A 17,500-nucleotide genomic window follows, 5' to 3' on the forward strand; every position below is an offset into this window, starting at 1 on the left:
CGCCAATACTCTCCTCTTTAGTTTGAGAAGTCTCCTTTTGTATTAACTATGCTTTTCCAAAAACGTCTATCTTTGTGTACACGTTGAATGAATGTTAATGGGAGACCAGTTCTTTGGGGGGTTTTTTTGGGGGTTTTTTGTGGACAATCCTTGTCAGTGTTGGAGGAGGACTGTGAAGGACGACCGTTTTGCTCTCCCTGACATTTCGTATTAATGCTGGTCAAGAACAAAAATGAGAATGACACTGCTGGAAGTTATCACATCACTATAGTTTCTTTTAATAAGCACTTTTTAAAACTTTATATATTTATAATGCAAGGTAGCTAATGAGTAGACATACTGAGTTTGTGGGTCTCGTCTTTATGACATGTTTAAAAAAAAAAAAAAGAGAGAGAGAAAAAGATTTGACTGTTTGTCCTCAAACTTTCAGACTCTGCTTTTGTTTCCCCAGCCCCGATTTCTGAGTGAAGGTACGCGTTTCAGGATATTTCATTGAAATATTGCTCTAATATTTTCAGTTTAGTTCTGGCACAAGGCACACAACACAGACACACTGAGCTCGGCCTGAAGAAGGCGAAGGAACGCCGAAACGTCGCGAAGAGCTCAGTAGATGCGCGTAAACCCAAGATGGGCAATTTTTTGAACTGGGGCAGGGGTACCACCATCCTGTCCCACGGTGGAGAGTTCATCTCAAGGAACCGGCGATTGCTGGTTCCCTGATCTTTTTTCAACACCCTAACCCTTTACCACAGACGTGGAGTCAGGACCCGCTGTTCACTTTCAGTCAGTACACTGAAAATGAGTTTCATCAGACTAACCACAAATGTACGACAGTCAAGAACTTCTGCAGCTCTGAGCCAAGTTTCCTAAACACTCTGCAGTATGAGGAGGACGAGTTCTTTAGAAAACTGATAGCTGCAGAAGGACAAACCTCAACTCAAAAATCTTTAAAACGCCTTCATTCTTCTCATATGATTAATGAGAAGGAAAACGGGACACCACTGTCTTATAATTCCCCAGGAACAAACTCCTCTTTCTCTCATTTCAGACCTGTTTCAAATCATAAGCAGACACAACCAAAAACCGGCTCACCTAATCAAACCAAATCCTAACTTTAAGCCACTATCCAGTCCTGTCCCCCTTCTCTCCTCATACCGGTACCCACAGTTCAGACCCCACCTCAGGCCCCTTACTGCCTGAGGAGGGGTCTGAAGTATTTTCCAGCCTTATAAAGAAAGGGAAGACTGAAGTGGCAGACTGTCATGCAAAAAGCGAGCATCTCCTCCTTGCACTGCTTACAGTCAAATGACAAAATATGTGAACTCTTTTTAAACAGGAAAAAGGAAGAAATTGTACACCAGAGGGGGCAAGAAGGAGAAAACTTGAATATAAACTCAAAAGAAAAACCGCTGTTCCTTCCCTCCCCCAGAAGGCAATAGAATATCATCATGTTAAATGCCACTTTTGGGGGGGGGGGTAAAATTACTTGACAAATATGTTTCTCTTTTTTGTTATTTCGTCCCTCTTTGTTACAGCTACAGGAGGACAATAAACAGAAGAAGGAGAGCGGCACCAAAGAGGCGAAAAAACGAAAGAGCGCACCACCTCCTGACACCACATCCACAAAGAAGTCCAAATGTACCTCCAGTGCTGAGGGGGACGACAAGGAGGTTTTTCTCCTCCCTGTTCGTGGGCGTGAGCGTTACGAGATGTTGAAGAAGATCAATGACGGTTTGGAGCTGCTTGACAAGGACAGCAAAAGCAAGTCAAAGGTCTCAGTGAAGCATGAGGTTCCCGTGCCCTCCAGTGGAAAGAGGCTGCTCCAGAGAGGAGAGAGGAGTGACAGCGACTAAGATGCCCATCACCTCAATTTCGAAAACAAATGTCACCTTTTTGTCTAAGCCTTTAGGATTATTTCAGGTTTTAAATGCCCATTTAAAAACCAAAATGCCATCCTGCCTCAGTTAAAACGGTTCCTGAAACTGTACTGCCTGATTAGTCACTGCACTGACATACTGTTGTGTTCAGTTATGTTTTTCTTTTCTTTTTAAAAAAAAAACAAAAAAAACAACAACCCTATGTTCCTAATTGGGTTAGAGCCGTTCAGCATGGTTTGAGTGAGATTAAGAATGATCCTTGTCATAACGAGTCACTGCCGTTTATTTAAATAAAGTTCAAAGCTAGGCTTGCAAAACTTGAATGGAATTTGCCTCTGATGTTGCTGTATTACTGTGCTACAGTCCTGTCGCACCATGTCATTTTTAAAAAAAGAAATGTATATATTTTGCATGATTGTCTGGGAAATGCAACCACCTCTGCGCAACCTTGATTCATATGCAATATGTAATCATGTTTGTGTAACATGAAAGAAAAAAGAGAAAAAATGATGATAAATGCAAAGACTGGTAACAGCGCTAAGAACCATAAAGCAAGAGAATTTTTAAAAAACTGTGAGAAATAAACTACACTGTAAAAAAAATAACCCTATTCAAATTAAAAAAAATGATGTCCAGTTGTCACATCCAAAATATTTGGCTTTATAGAATCCAAATTGAGTCACTTGATATGACCTGATACTTTTATGTTGATATAAACAATATTACTAGACTTGACTGAAACTTTAAATTTTGCATTGATCCAAATTGATTTTTTTACATAGAACCATATTTTAATTATTGAACCAAGCTAATATATTGAAATTTAACCAACCTAATGTATTCACATCGAACCAAATTAACATGAACTAATATGTTTGTGTTGAAGCCAGGTAATTGATTTACATATATTCAAACTATATTTTTTACATTTCATTTCAGTTCAAAAATGCTCTGCATTTCCTATAAAAAACAAGACAGTTGGCCAACCAATTGTTTCAAAATTATTTATTGTTCCAAACCATTTTAACTATAATCAATAGAGAGGATTAGTAATATACAGATTTAGTGCTACGGCAGAAATGATTAGAGAAATGTTTGTTTTATAAAACCTGCAATCTTTTGAAAACCAGTATAAAACCTGCAACCTGTCTAAAACTGGCATAAAACCATTATAAAAACTCTTTTTAAACCAATTTGCAAGTACTCAAAAATGTTTATATGTGCACTGTGCCTGTACAATGTAAAAAAAAAAAAAATCTACACATGTATCAATGAAATCAACTTAAATCTCCCTTTCAAATGGGTGTTCTTATAAATTTTGAATGTAGAATACCACTGCAGGCCAACCAAGCACACATGCACATGCATGTGCACATACACATGCACACATGCATGCAAACACACTACTGTGCAGTGTTAAGTTCACAATTAAGTTTGCGAATCTTAGAGGTCATCTTGTTAAAGTCAAGCTCCATCATAATCTTTTGAAGAGCCTCAAAGGTGAACCTGAATCCTCGTGGATATTCCATATTAAGAGCATAACAGAGTCCAAAGACCATTGCCACTCCAGCTGCCACAGAAGGCAACTCATTCAGGACTTCCACACCATCAATGATTATCCCGATGTCTCGAGGCTGATGTAGGAGGCTTGAGTTGTCCCTGAAGACGAAGAGTGCCATGGTGGTACTCTGCAGCTCTTCCTCAGCTTCATCTTTCTGGGATATCTTGAGGTAAAATATGGAACAAAATGTACAAGTGAAGAACTGAAGTCTGGCACACCTGATAAATCTTTGACCATAATAAACTACTATTTTGATAGTTGTTTGGTCACAGACTATTAGAACAATTATTTGACTAATCAGATTGTGAATTGCATAATCATTAAATTAAATCAATGGTGGAACATTTTCATAAATGTTCCACAAAGCCCAAGAAAAAAAAAAAGAAAACAATACAGAACCCTAAGATATTAACTTGATGAGTTGATTAATCGTTGCTGTCCTACATTAATCACTGCATTTAATAGCAGAGTTGTCAAATTTACATCAAGAGACTGCATCTCATGTAGAGACAGAACAGATATGGACATACCATGTATTCTTTTATCAAGTCCTCAACACATCAGCAAGGTGAATGAGAGGATAATGAGGGAGAGTCTAGATTATTATGAAATGTTTAAAAAGGATGTGCAGTGTAAATGCAAAATGATACCTGTTCAGATTAAATGAAAATGTATGCTTCAGCCATGGAATGGATGGAGCGATCTGTGGTTCTGAAAGCATACAGAAAAAAAAGAATAATGTTACTTCTCTATAAAACACATTACATAGAAAAACCAAGAAATACGTAACATGACATACCAAACAGTCTACAGACCAGCCATTAGCGACTAAGTTTGGCATAGGGTCAATTTTTTGCTGTTAAAATTAAAATTTCTTCAGAAAATGCACATTTTTCCGAGCTGCGCCTGAAAGTCAATTGAAGGAATTAGTCTTATGTCATTGATCTTATATGCTGGCTTGTTATTTCTGTCTCTAAATCATGCACATTAATAATTATCTTTTGCGCTCGGTGTACACACACATAACACACAGATATTTATATGAAGAGAGACAAACGTGCGCGCACAAACACAAGCTTGTGTCTAGAAACCGCGAGCTCACCAGAAAAATTCAAACGAAGCGGAGCACGGAGTTATACTATGAATGTTATGAACTATGAACTTATGCTAGCTAGCTTTATCCACCACCGATGCATCGTGGTAACGCTAGCTAGTTAGGCAAAAAGCCGTTTTTTACCAGTATACTAACTTGTATTCCCGACTGTGATGGTCGGTTTCTGGTAACCAGTTCTAACGTTGCGCAGGATAGCTAGCTAGCTTATAGCTAGCAGCTACAATCATGCAAAAATTAGGGGTGGCTGTCGACCCAGCTTAAATGGGGTTATTTTCTGCGATTTTGGCAATACAAATTATAAAAGCTTTTGTAACACACTTGGCTTTACTTACGTTTATTTTCAGATGAAATTAATCAAAGATGTGACATGATGTTTCCAGCAGCCATGCAGAATAAAAATGGGTCCCGGTCTATTTCTGGTGGGCGTGTTCAAGTGCAAATCACTTTGACTCAAATTAAAGATATTATCTGTTCAGCATGAAAAGAAATATATGTTTTGAGAGAAATCAAAAACTTTGCGTTGCGATGTTCACAATCCTGTACTGACACTATGGGCACATTTTTAGAAATCTATTTAATTCCACAGAAAGGTTAGCCACTTTAGTGTTTCACTTGTGACCTATTTATAGCTCACTGAAGATGGTTTTAAAATGCAACAATGTTCGGAGATAGAGAGAAAAAAAAAAAAGAACTTTGGTGCAGGTGCAGGTGCAGGTGCAGTCTTTATGTAGCTTTCTGGTGACCTTAAAAGAACCTTTACGAAGCCCGTTGACAGGCCTTTAATCGAATGATCGGTTGGTTGATTGATAACAGAAAAAAATGACACATAAGATGGACATAAAGGACTGAAAACACCAAGAGCAAAATATTGCATCGCACTCATTTATGTAGTTTATTTTTAGATTAGATAATTTTGCAAAATAACGCAGCAAAATAAATAATAAGAGCCGGGATGTGCAGACTATTTAGCACTGAAAAAACTCCGTCCATGTGAACAGAATCAGGTGTTACCTTACCTGTTGATTAAATATCAAGACTATTTAGCAATAAGCTTACTTTAAAGGCTCGTAATAGGTGAACTGTCTTGGTATAGTTGAGTCACGCAGAGTTCATGGTCCATGTTGTGTTACTTGTTGTTTGTGTGTGTGTGTGTCACCCGATGACCCCTGGCGCCGGAGCGTCTAGACTACATTAGAGATGTGTCACAGCAAAGAGCCGCACCTGCGCTCAAAGAGAGCACATACATAGAGGTGAGATGAGGATAAATGGATAGATGCGGTCCTTTTTCGAAGCTGAGCGCACAGTTGTATTTCCTGCACAATCACACACGAAGTGAGGCTGTGTTTATGCCGGTTATACCATGAATATACACCCTGCAGGCACCACTTGTTTGTCAAACTGTTTATGAAGCAAAAGTCACATTTCTGTTTATTTACAAAGCAAAAAGAAGGGGGGAAAAGAGGCGTAGGAGGGGGTGGAGCGTGCGCACTAGCATACCGGCGACGGCTGTTTCCTTTCACTAAAAGGAAAAAAATAATAAAATGTGTACTTCACGTTACGGTTGAAACTGGGGGGGTTTTTTTTGTGTTTTTTTAATTTTTATTTTATAGAAACAATTTTTGCTCATAACCAATTGACAGGGGATTTCTTAAAATCACCCCGCAGTTCTTCAGCTGAGACACCTGAGTTAGAAAACACAAACACTGCAGCTGTCTTTGTACAAACTTGTACAAACTCTGTTTTGACCTTGTATACTGTATTTCCCCAGCCCCTCTATTTTGAAACTAAAACTATTGAACCTTAATTCAATTTCTCACTTCACATAATCGTTTCACTTTTGCCTTGAAGTGTTACTTTTAATTTAATTTAATTATTTTTTTATGACGCATGTTCTCTGGTGAGTTCAGGTACATCTGTAACTTCAAGTGGAAGAGTTGCATGTGAGTTAAAAATTTTCTATAATACCAAAAAAAAAAAAAAAAAGACAAAATACTGACGTTTTTGTCGAATAATCTGTCTGACATGAGGGATAATATAGCATTTGCATTTTAACTAAAAGACTCGCGCACTGACACTATGGGCACATTTTTAGAAATCTATTTAATTCCACAGAAAGGTTAGCCACTTTAGTGTTTCACTTGTGACCTATGAAGTACCCCCGAAATTGTATCATATTAAACAACAACAACAACAACAATAACAACAACAACAATAAACACTCGAGGACTTTAAAGAGTTTAATTTTTACCGAGGTTTGAGAGCGCTCACCCCGGCTCGGGGCTCCACAGATGTGATGGATGAGGGCTCCTTGCTGCAGACTGCAGCGGAGTGTTTGACAGTCAAACTTGAAACAGTCTTTGGAACTGAAACGGTCTCTGCCAACACGAACACATACCCCAAACAGTTCGGTAAATATGTACAGTTTCTCGCAGCTTCAGTTTTCAGCAGCTACCAGAACTTGCCTACGGTCTGCATCCTCCCAGCAGCCTCGCACTTCATCTGCGGGCAGTACTTGCGTGTGTGAGCGCTGTCACCGGTGGCTTCGCAGATCGGGCAAGTGTAGTTCCGGAGGACGGGGCAGAAAACTTTCCCGTCGTCTGATTTGAGCTTGTGAGATAGGTACACCCTCGGAGTCTCCCCGTTCTGCTTGCATAAGCGGCAGTAGTCCGAGGATGAGGCGCTGCTGCTGGTGTCCGACGCGCTGCTGGTCGGACTGGACTGTGATGAGTTTTTGGAGGATTTCTTCCCCCGAGTGGAAGTGTGGACCTTACTCCAAGGGGGCGCTTGTCCCTTCTTTGGACGCTCGGTGTCTCGGTTATCAACCTCACGGTTGCTGCACAGTTTCTCGAACACTTGGCTCAGATTCATGTAGTCGTGCCACATGTTAAAGCTGTCCCCACCAGTGAGGATCGAGTTCTGGACCTCCAGTCGTCTCGGCATTGTGGTCATTTTTTGGCAGAAGTAAAACTGAGAGTGTGTTTGGAGCGCCTCATATTTATAGCTCACTGAAGATGGTTTTAAAATGCAACAATGTTCGGAGATAGAGAGAAAAAAAAAAAAGAACTTTGGTGCAGGTGCAGGTGCAGTCTTTATGTAGCTTTCTGGTGACCTTAAAAGAACCTTTACGAAGCCCGTTGACAGGCCTTTAATCGAATGATCGGTTGGTTGATTGATAACAGAAAAAAATGACACATAAGATGGACATAAAGGACTGAAAACACCAAGAGCAAAATATTGCATCGCACTCATTTATGTAGTTTATTTTTAGATTAGATAATTTTGCAAAATAACGCAGCAAAATAAATAATAAGAGCCGGGATGTGCAGACTATTTAGCACTGAAAAAACTCCGTCCATGTGAACAGAATCAGGTGTTACCTTACCTGTTGATTAAATATCAAGACTATTTAGCAATAAGCTTACTTTAAAGGCTCGTAATAGGTGAACTGTCTTGGTATAGTTGAGTCACGCAGAGTTCATGGTCCATGTTGTGTTACTTGTTGTTTGTGTGTGTGTGTGTGTCACCCGATGACCCCTGGCGCCGGAGCGTCTAGACTACATTAGAGATGTGTCACAGCAAAGAGCCGCACCTGCGCTCAAAGAGAGCACATACATAGAGGTGAGATGAGGATAAATGGATAGATGCGGTCCTTTTTCGAAGCTGAGCGCACAGTTGTATTTCCTGCACAATCACACACGAAGTGAGGCTGTGTTTATGCCGGTTATACCATGAATATACACCCTGCAGGCACCACTTGTTTGTCAAACTGTTTATGAAGCAAAAGTCACATTTCTGTTTATTTACAAAGCAAAAAGAAGGGGGGGAAAGAGGCGTAGGAGGGGGTGGAGCGTGCGCACTAGCATACCGGCGACGGCTGTTTCCTTTCACTAAAAGGAAAAAAATAATAAAATGTGTACTTCACGTTACGGTTGAAACTGGGGTTTTTTTTTGTGTTTTTTTAATTTTTATTTTATAGAAACAATTTTTGCTCATAACCAATTGACAGGGGATTTCTTAAAATCACCCCGCAGTTCTTCAGCTGAGACACCTGAGTTAGAAAACACAAACACTGCAGCTGTCTTTAACTCGCGAGGGCAGTCATGGACGCAAGACCTGCGTCTCATCACTGCTGCTTTGTGAATGTCTGTCTGTGAAAAGCGCTTAATAAATAAAGTTTACTTACTTACTTACTTACTTACTTACTGAGCCTGCAGTTCAGAAATTTAACCATTAGATGGAGTCATTGCCAAAGCAATGACTCCATCTAATTGCTATGACTTTTGGTGTTTATTTTGGACCTTAACTCGCCCCACAGTTTTGAGACAAGGTTCACATATGATATATCATTGTGTGCGGCTGGAGCTGGAATGAGTTGCTATGACTTTTGGTGTTTATTACTTCTATAGTTTTTTAAATATGAATATTTTAATGCAAGTTTTTTCCCATTGAAATGAATGGAGAACAAGAAAACTTCATTTGTGGTGTGCTGGCTCACTCTAGTGGTATGTCGGGAGTAATGGAGGCGGCCGCTGTGTCCCTGTGGTTGGCCTACTTGTCAGATATCGACAAATCCTACACTACAGACCAGTTGACAGCGTGCAATAACCCAGCCGATTCATTCGTCTTTACACTACCTCACAATCGACTCAACGGTGAGTTATTTGTTTGTTTTGTTTTCTCACAATTAATGTAAAGCCAAGGTATATATCAACGGCGCGCGCAGCGGAAGTATGGCATTATAGCGGATTATAATGGGGGACGCTTTTATTTTGTATAACTACCGGAAGTAGTTCCTGTGTACTGAGCTAGCTGGGTAGCTAGCGCCGCGTCGCTTAAAAAGCAGCCGGGCTTGTCTTAAACTTAAGAGGCTGACACTCGCTAAACCACCCGATCGCTCGCCAAGCGACAGACGTCCATGTGTTCAACAACAGACACACGTCATTCCCCTTCGTGGTCTAAACCAATCAGAGATAGTGAGGGGCGGGACCTCTGTCCGTGGTCGAGCTGGAAGTGGAGGTGGATAGAGACGGGTGAGTAGCTTGAATGAAGCGATATCGATTCATTAAATCCTGAATTGAATGAATATAAATGTGTTTTACCAGAAACGCCAGAATCTCAGGTTAAAGCTCACAAAACTATTTCAACAACAACCAGCAAATGAGAGCAGGAAACGCATTCCACACGAAGACGTAAACAGAGCGGACCGACGCATCAGAATTAGCTTAGTCGGCGTGGGGGCTAATATCATCCTTAATTCCTTCTTACTTTTGCTGTTTTGCTTCCAACACGATAAAACCCACAGTTCACGCACAGCTCGCTGTGCGTGAACTGTGAGAGAAACTTCAAGAAAAGTTTCCCATCTCAAACATGTGTTTTCTGTATTACTCATTCGCTTATTACCCATCAGTCTACCGTTGTTTACAGCGCTGGCGGCCGCTGTCTTTTCTTTCCTTTGTAAATGACGTCGGATAAGAAAGCTTCATTTCTGCTGTTTAATACTGAAGAAATGTAAACTTTTTCAAATTAGGTATAATTGCAGAATATTTTTAAGGTTATCTGCTATAAAATCCATGCCAGGAAAATCTCCTTTATGTTTTTATGTTTTTATTTTTTTATTCTCAGTTACTTTGACACAACGGCATGTGCTGTGATGGTCACATCTCTGATAAAGTTTAGTGTCAGTACTGATAAATGATCAGAATTATAAGATCTCTCACTTTCTGAGTAAAAATTGCACCAAATCGAATCTGGATTATGTGGATTATAGAAATCAGTGATGATACACAGTGTGTGTGTGCTTTGGTGTGTGTGCTTTGGTGTGTGTGTGTGTGTGTGTGTGTGTGTGTGTGTTTGTGTGTGTGTGTGACAGAGAGACAGACAGAGAGAGAGACACACTTGCTGTGGATTTAAAAATTTAAAAAAACACACAGAAAACCCAAAGAGAAAAAGAGGCACACAAGTCGATTTGTACCGCATTGAGTTGCAAAGCAGCTGACCAGCTTATGTGTGTGTGTGTGTGTGTGTGTGTGTGTGTGTGTGTGTGTGTGCGCGCGCTTTGGTGTGTGTGTGTGTGTGTGTGTGTGTGTGACAGAGAGAGAGAGAGAGAGAGTGACACTTGCTGTGTATTTAAGAAACAAACGCTCAAAGAAACCAAACAGAATGACACAGGCAGAAAGACACTGTTTTATTTTGGTAACCAATGATGCATTTCTTCTCCCCTTGTACAGGGCCTTTTATGACAGGAACAGGAACCACAGAGCGTCAGCGGCAGACATCCAAGCTGCACAGGGCACACGCAGCACCAGGCAGAATTAATGACGTCCCTGATCCACAGCTCAAGCCCAGCCACCCGCTGCCTCCTCGCCGCCTCCTCCCGGGACCTTCAAGGACCACCCACCAGCCACTGGTACACATTCCAATCTTACACAATGGCCCCAGCATCACAGGGCATCTCCTGACATTAAAATCTATCCTGATTTCTGTTGTTTTTCCCTCATCTCTGAGCCGCTGAGTGTGAGTGTGTGTGTGTGTGTGTGTGTCTCTCTCTCTTTTACACAAAAAACACATGTCAGTTGTTAAGGAAAATGTTATAAAACACTTCTTCAGTAAAGACTCAGAGAAGAGAAACACACAGAACTTCTTGCTAGCAAGGGCAGCCTCCACTCTAAGAGACTCCAGTGAGAGAACTGCCCCGGTCTTTATTTTATACTCCATTGAGCGTGTGTGTGTGTGTGTGTGTGTGTGTGTGTGTGTGTGTGTGTCTCTTTTACACAAAAAATACATGTGAGTGCACTTGCAACAACTTTTAATATGCAATGTACAGGACTTGCCAGCTAGGCGCCATCCTGTGGACCAAACATGCAATTGAAAGATGTTATTTTCGCCGGTATAACTCCTTCAGACACTTTGTACCGCATTGAGCCAGCAGAGGGAGCCCCCCTGGTTCAATCCCAGTTGCACAGCAGTTGTGACCAGCTTCTGTGTGTGTGTGTGTGTGTGTGTGTGTGTGTGTGTGTGTGTGTGTGTGTGTGTGTGTGTGTGTGTGTGTGTTGACAGAGAGAGAGAGAGAGAGAGAGAGACAGAGAGAGAGAGAGACAGAGAGGGAGAGATACAAAGGAATGTAATTCAAATTTTGCACTTCAGACCTTACAGTGTGTGTGTGTGTGTGTGTGTGTGTTGACAGAGAGAGAGAGAGAGACAGAGAGAGAGAGAGAGAGAGAGGGAGAGATACAAAGGAATGTAATTCAAATTTTGCACTTCAGACCTTACAGTGTGTGTGTGTGTGTGTGTGTGTGTGTGTGTGTGTGTGTGTGTGTCTGTCTTTTACACAAAAAATGCACTTGCAACAACTTTAATATGGAATGTACTGGACTTCCCAGCTAGGCGCCCTCCTGTGGACGACAGGTGCAATCCCAGTTGCACAGCACTTGACCAGCTTCTGTGTGTGTGTGTGTGTGTGTGTGTGTGACAGACAGACAGACAGACAGACAGAGAGGGAGATTCAAAGCATCAGGACCAGGAGATGACACAGTGCTCCAAAGGCCTGGTTCTGCTGCCTCCTCCTCCACCCACCTGCTGCAGACGCTTCTGTGAAGGGAAACTGCTACATGTTATGTCACCGATCCCTGCCATGCTGCGTGTCTAACGACCCGGCAGGGCCTGCTGAGTACAGTGGTGGTGGAATCGGCCCGATCGGACACTCCTATCTGCCACTTTGACCTTTTTATTCCGTCAAATTTTGACCCATTTACACCAAGTCCAGAACCGTTGGTGCTATCGACATGGGGTCTTCACCAGGGTGTCCGGAGCACCCCGAAACCCCCCCGTAGACACAACTTTCATCCCTCTACGACACTTACTTTCCCAGTTATTCCATTTTATTCCGTCAAATTCTGGCTATTACCCCCTAACCTATCCCTAAGCCTCCTGCAAAGGTACTCTGAACCATGCCATGTTGGGCACCTGCGGATGCGCCCGCACACGGGCAACGCAATGCCAGTGGAACCAGGCCCTCTGCACCTGCACCTTCCTTTCTCCGACTGGGACCCTTTTGTCCCATCCTTTTTGGTCCGATTCGCCATATCTCCAGAACCGAAGAAGCCATCGGCGTGGCCTCTTCGCCACAGCGTCCGGCACCCACCAAAACCCCCACCTAGACACCAACATCAGCCCTCTACACCTCTTACTTTTTCAGTTATTCCACTTTTGTCCCATCCTCTCCTGGCTTTTTCCCCATAACCTATCATTTAAGCCTCATCATACCTGCCGTGGGCCACTGGAGGGAGACAAATCACCATGCACTAAAATTCAAATTTTGCACTGCAAACCTCACAGTGTGTGTGTGTGTGTGTGTGCTTTGGTGTGTGTGTGTGTGTGTGTGTGTGTGTGTGTGTGTGTGACAGACAGAGAGAGAGAGAGAGAGAGAGAGAGAGAGAGAGTGACACTTGCTGTGTATTTAAGAAACAAACGCTCAAAGAAACCAAACAGAATGACACAGGCAGAAAGACACTGTTTTATTTTGGTAACCAATGATGCATTTCTTCTCCCCTTGTACAGGGCCTTTTATGACAGGAACAGGAACCACAGAGCGTCAGCGGCAGACATCCAAGCTGCACAGGGCACACGCAGCACCAGGCAGAATTAATGACGTCCCTGATCCACAGCTCAAGCCCAGCCACCCGCTGCCTCCTCGCCGCCTCCTCCCGGGACCTTCAAGGACCACCCACCAGCCACTGGTACACATTCCAATCTTACACAATGGCCCCAGCATCACAGGGCATCTCCTGACATTAAAATCTATCCTGATTTCTGTTGTTTTTCCCTCATCTCTGAGCCGCTGAGTGTGAGTGTGTGTGTGTGTGTGTGTGTGTGTGTGTGTGTGTCTCTCTCTCTTTTACACAAAAAACACATGTCAGTTGTTAAGGAAAATGTTATAAAACACTTCTTCAGTAAAGACTCAGAGAAGAGAAACACACAGAACTTCTTGCTAGCAAGGGCAGCCTCCACTCTAAGAGACTCCAGTGAGAGAACTGCCCCGGTCTTTATTTTATACTCCATTGAGCGTGTGTGTGCGTGTGTGTGTGTGTGTGTGTGTGTGTGTGTGTGTGACAGAGAGACAGACAGAGAGAGAGAGAGAGAGACACTTGCTGTGGATTTAAAAATTTAAAAAAACACACAGAAAACCCAAAGAGAAAAAGAGGCACACAAGTCGATTTGTACCGCATTGAGTTGCAAAGCAGCTGACCAGCTTGTGTGTGTGTGTGTGTGTGTGTGTGTGTGTGTGTGTGTGTGTGTGTGTGTGTGTGTGTGTGTGTCTCTTTTACACAAAAAATACATGTGAGTGCACTTGCAACAACTTTTAATATGCAATGTACAGGACTTGCCAGCTAGGCGCCATCCTGTGGACCAAACATGCAATTGAAAGATGTTATTTTCGCCGGTATAACTCCTTCAGACACTTTGTACCGCATTGAGCCAGCAGAGGGAGCCCCCCTGGTTCAATCCCAGTTGCACAGCAGTTGTGACCAGCTTCTGTCTGTGTGCTTTGGTGTGTGTGTGTGTGTGTGTGTGTGTGTGTGTGTGTGTGTGTGTGTGTGTGTGTGTGTGTGTGTGTGTGTGTGTTGACAGAGAGAGAGAGAGAGAGAGAGAGAGAGACAGAGAGAGAGAGAGACAGAGAGGGAGAGATACAAAGGAATGTAATTCAAATTTTGCACTTCAGACCTTACAGTGTGTGTGTGTGTGTGTGTGTGTGTGTGTGTGTCTGTCTTTTACACAAAAAATGCACTTGCAACAACTTTAATATGGAATGTACTGGACTTGCCAGCTAGGCGCCCTCCTGTGGACCAAACATGCAATTGAAAGATGTTATTTTCGCCGGTATAACTCCTTCAGACACTTTGTACCGCATTGAGCCAGCAGAGGGAGCCCCCCTGGTTCAATCCCAGTTGCACAGCAGTTGTGACCAGCTTCTGTCTGTGTGCTTTGGTGTGTGTGTGTGTGTGTGTGTGTGTGTGTGTGTGTGTGTGTGTGTGTGTGTGTGTGTGTTGACAGAGAGAGAGAGAGACAGAGAGGGAGAGATACAAAGGAATGTAATTCAAATTTTGCACTTCAGACCTTACAGTGTGTGTGTGTGTGTGTGTGTGTGTTGACAGAGAGAGAGAGAGAGAGAGAGAGACAGAGAGAGAGAGAGAGAGAGAGAGAGAGAGGGAGAGATACAAAGGAATGTAATTCAAATTTTGCACTTCAGACCTTACAGTGTGTGTGTGTGTGTGTGTGTGTGTGTGTGTGTGTGTGTGTGTGTGTCTGTCTTTTACACAAAAAATGCACTTGCAACAACTTTAATATGGAATGTACTGGACTTCCCAGCTAGGCGCCCTCCTGTGGACGACAGGTGCAATCCCAGTTGCACAGCACTTGACCAGCTTCTGTGTGTGTGTGTGTGTGTGTGACAGACAGACAGACAGACAGACAGAGAGGGAGATTCAAAGCATCAGGACCAGGAGATGACACAGTGCTCCAAAGGCCTGGTTCTGCTGCCTCCTCCTCCACCCACCTGCTGCAGACGCTTCTGTGAAGGGAAACTGCTACATGTTATGTCACCGATCCCTGCCATGCTGCGTGTCTAACGACCCGGCAGGGCCTGCTGAGTACAGTGGTGGTGGAATCGGCCCGATCGGACACTCCTATCTGCCACTTTGACCTTTTTATTCCGTCAAATTTTGACCCATTTACACCAAGTCCAGAACCGTTGGTGCTATCGACATGGGGTCTTCACCAGGGTGTCCGGAGCACCCCGAAACCCCCCCGTAGACACAACTTTCATCCCTCTACGACACTTACTTTCCCAGTTATTCCATTTTATTCCGTCAAATTCTGGCTATTACCCCCTAACCTATCCCTAAGCCTCCTGCAAAGGTACTCTGAACCATGCCATGTTGGGCACCTGCGGATGCGCCCGCACACGGGCAACGCAATGCCAGTGGAACCAGGCCCTCTGCACCTGCACCTTCCTTTCTCCGACTGGGACCCTTTTGTCCCATCCTTTTTGGTCCGATTCGCCATATCTCCAGAACCGAAGAAGCCATCGGCGTGGCCTCTTCGCCACAGCGTCCGGCACCCACCAAAACCCCCACCTAGACACCAACATCAGCCCTCTACACCTCTTACTTTTTCAGTTATTCCACTTTTGTCCCATCCTCTCCTGGCTTTTTCCCCATAACCTATCATTTAAGCCTCATCATACCTGCCGTGGGCCACTGGAGGGAGACAAATCACCATGCACTAAAATTCAAATTTTGCACTGCAAACCTCACAGTGTGTGTGTGTGTGTGTGTGCTTTGGTGTGTGTGTGTGTGTGTGTGTGTGTGTGTGACAGACAGAGAGAGAGAGAGAGAGAGAGAGAGAGAGAGAGTGACACTTGCTGTGTATTTAAGAAACAAACGCTCAAAGAAACCAAACAGAATGACACAGGCAGAAAGACACTGTTTTATTTTGGTAACCAATGATGCATTTCTTCTCCCCTTGTACAGGGCCTTTTATGACAGGAACAGGAACCACAGAGCGTCAGCGGCAGACATCCAAGCTGCACAGGGCACACGCAGCACCAGGCAGAATTAATGACGTCCCTGATCCACAGCTCAAGCCCAGCCACCCGCTGCCTCCTCGCCGCCTCCTCCCGGGACCTTCAAGGACCACCCACCAGCCACTGGTACACATTCCAATCTTACACAATGGCCCCAGCATCACAGGGCATCTCCTGACATTAAAATCTATCCTGATTTCTGTTGTTTTTCCCTCATCTCTGAGCCGCTGAGTGTGAGTGTGAGTGTGAGTGTGAGTGTGTGTGTGTGTGTGTGTGTGTGTGTGTCTCTCTCTCTTTTACACAAAAAACACATGTCAGTTGTTAAGGAAAATGTTATAAAACACTTCTTCAGTAAAGACTCAGAGAAGAGAAACACACAGAACTTCTTGCTAGCAAGGGCAGCCTCCACTCTAAGAGACTCCAGTGAGAGAACTGCCCCGGTCTTTATTTTATACTCCATTGAGCGTGTGTGTGTGTGTGTGTGTGTGTGTGTGTGTGTGTGTGTGTGTGTGTGTGTGTGTGACAGAGAGACAGACAGAGAGAGAGAGAGAGAGACACTTGCTGTGGATTTAAAAATTTAAAAAAACACACAGAAAACCCAAAGAGAAAAAGAGGCACACAAGTCGATTTGTACCGCATTGAGTTGCAAAGCAGCTGACCAGCTTGTGTGTGTGTGTGTGTGTGTGTGTGTGTGTGTCTCTTTTACACAAAAAATACATGTGAGTGCACTTGCAACAACTTTTAATATGCAATGTACAGGACTTGCCAGCTAGGCGCCATCCTGTGGACCAAACATGCAATTGAAAGATGTTATTTTCGCCGGTATAACTCCTTCAGACACTTTGTACCGCATTGAGCCAGCAGAGGGAGCCCCCCTGGTTCAATCCCAGTTGCACAGCAGTTGTGACCAGCTTCTGTCTGTGTGCTTTGGTGTGTGTGTGTGTGTGTGTGTGTGTGTGTGTGTGTGTGTGTGTTGACAGAGAGAGAGAGAGAGAGAGAGAGACAGAGAGAGAGAGAGACAGAGAGGGAGAGATACAAAGGAATGTAATTCAAATTTTGCACTTCAGACCTTACAGTGTGTGTGTGTGTGTGTGTGTGTGTGTGTGTGTGTGTGTGTGTGTGTCTGTCTGTCTGTCTGTCTTTTACACAAAAAATGCACTTGCAACAACTTTAATATGGAATGTACTGGACTTCCCAGCTAGGCGCCCTCCTGTGGACGACAGGTGCAATCCCAGTTGCACAGCACTTGACCAGCTTCTGTGTGTGTGTGTGTGTGTGTGTGTGTGACAGACAGACAGACAGACAGAGAGGGAGATTCAAAGCATCAGGACCAGGAGATGACACAGTGCTCCAAAGGCCTGGTTCTG

General features: G+C 43.4%; 1 protein-coding gene and 1 long non-coding RNA gene across 2 annotated transcripts in view; one reads left to right on the plus strand and one right to left on the minus strand.

The window, feature by feature from the left end:
• Positions 1-668, plus strand: part of LOC146640571 (uncharacterized) — a 4,238-nt gene extending 3,570 nt beyond the window's left edge. The window contains exon 3 of the long non-coding RNA XR_014910022.1: positions 1-668. This exon is cut by the window's left edge and continues 429 nt beyond it. This is a non-coding gene — a long non-coding RNA (uncharacterized LOC146640571).
• Positions 669-6,577: 5,909 nt separating this feature from the next.
• LOC146640572 (nanos homolog 2-like) lies at positions 6,578-7,573 on the minus strand. Its single transcript, XM_085400096.1, has one exon. The coding sequence runs from the start codon at positions 7,499-7,501 to the stop codon at positions 7,001-7,003; it is 501 nt and encodes a 166-aa protein (XP_085256222.1). The 5' UTR covers positions 7,502-7,573; the 3' UTR covers positions 6,578-7,000.
• Positions 7,574-17,500: the final 9,927 nt, after the last annotated feature.

This window comes from Rhamphochromis longiceps, unplaced genomic scaffold (genome assembly GCF_057381845.1).
Source record: "Rhamphochromis longiceps isolate RC_006_pf unplaced genomic scaffold, R_longiceps_female_GT1.1 unmapped_scaffold_5, whole genome shotgun sequence".
In the NCBI taxonomy this organism is placed as follows: Eukaryota; Metazoa; Chordata; class Actinopteri; order Cichliformes; family Cichlidae; genus Rhamphochromis; species Rhamphochromis longiceps.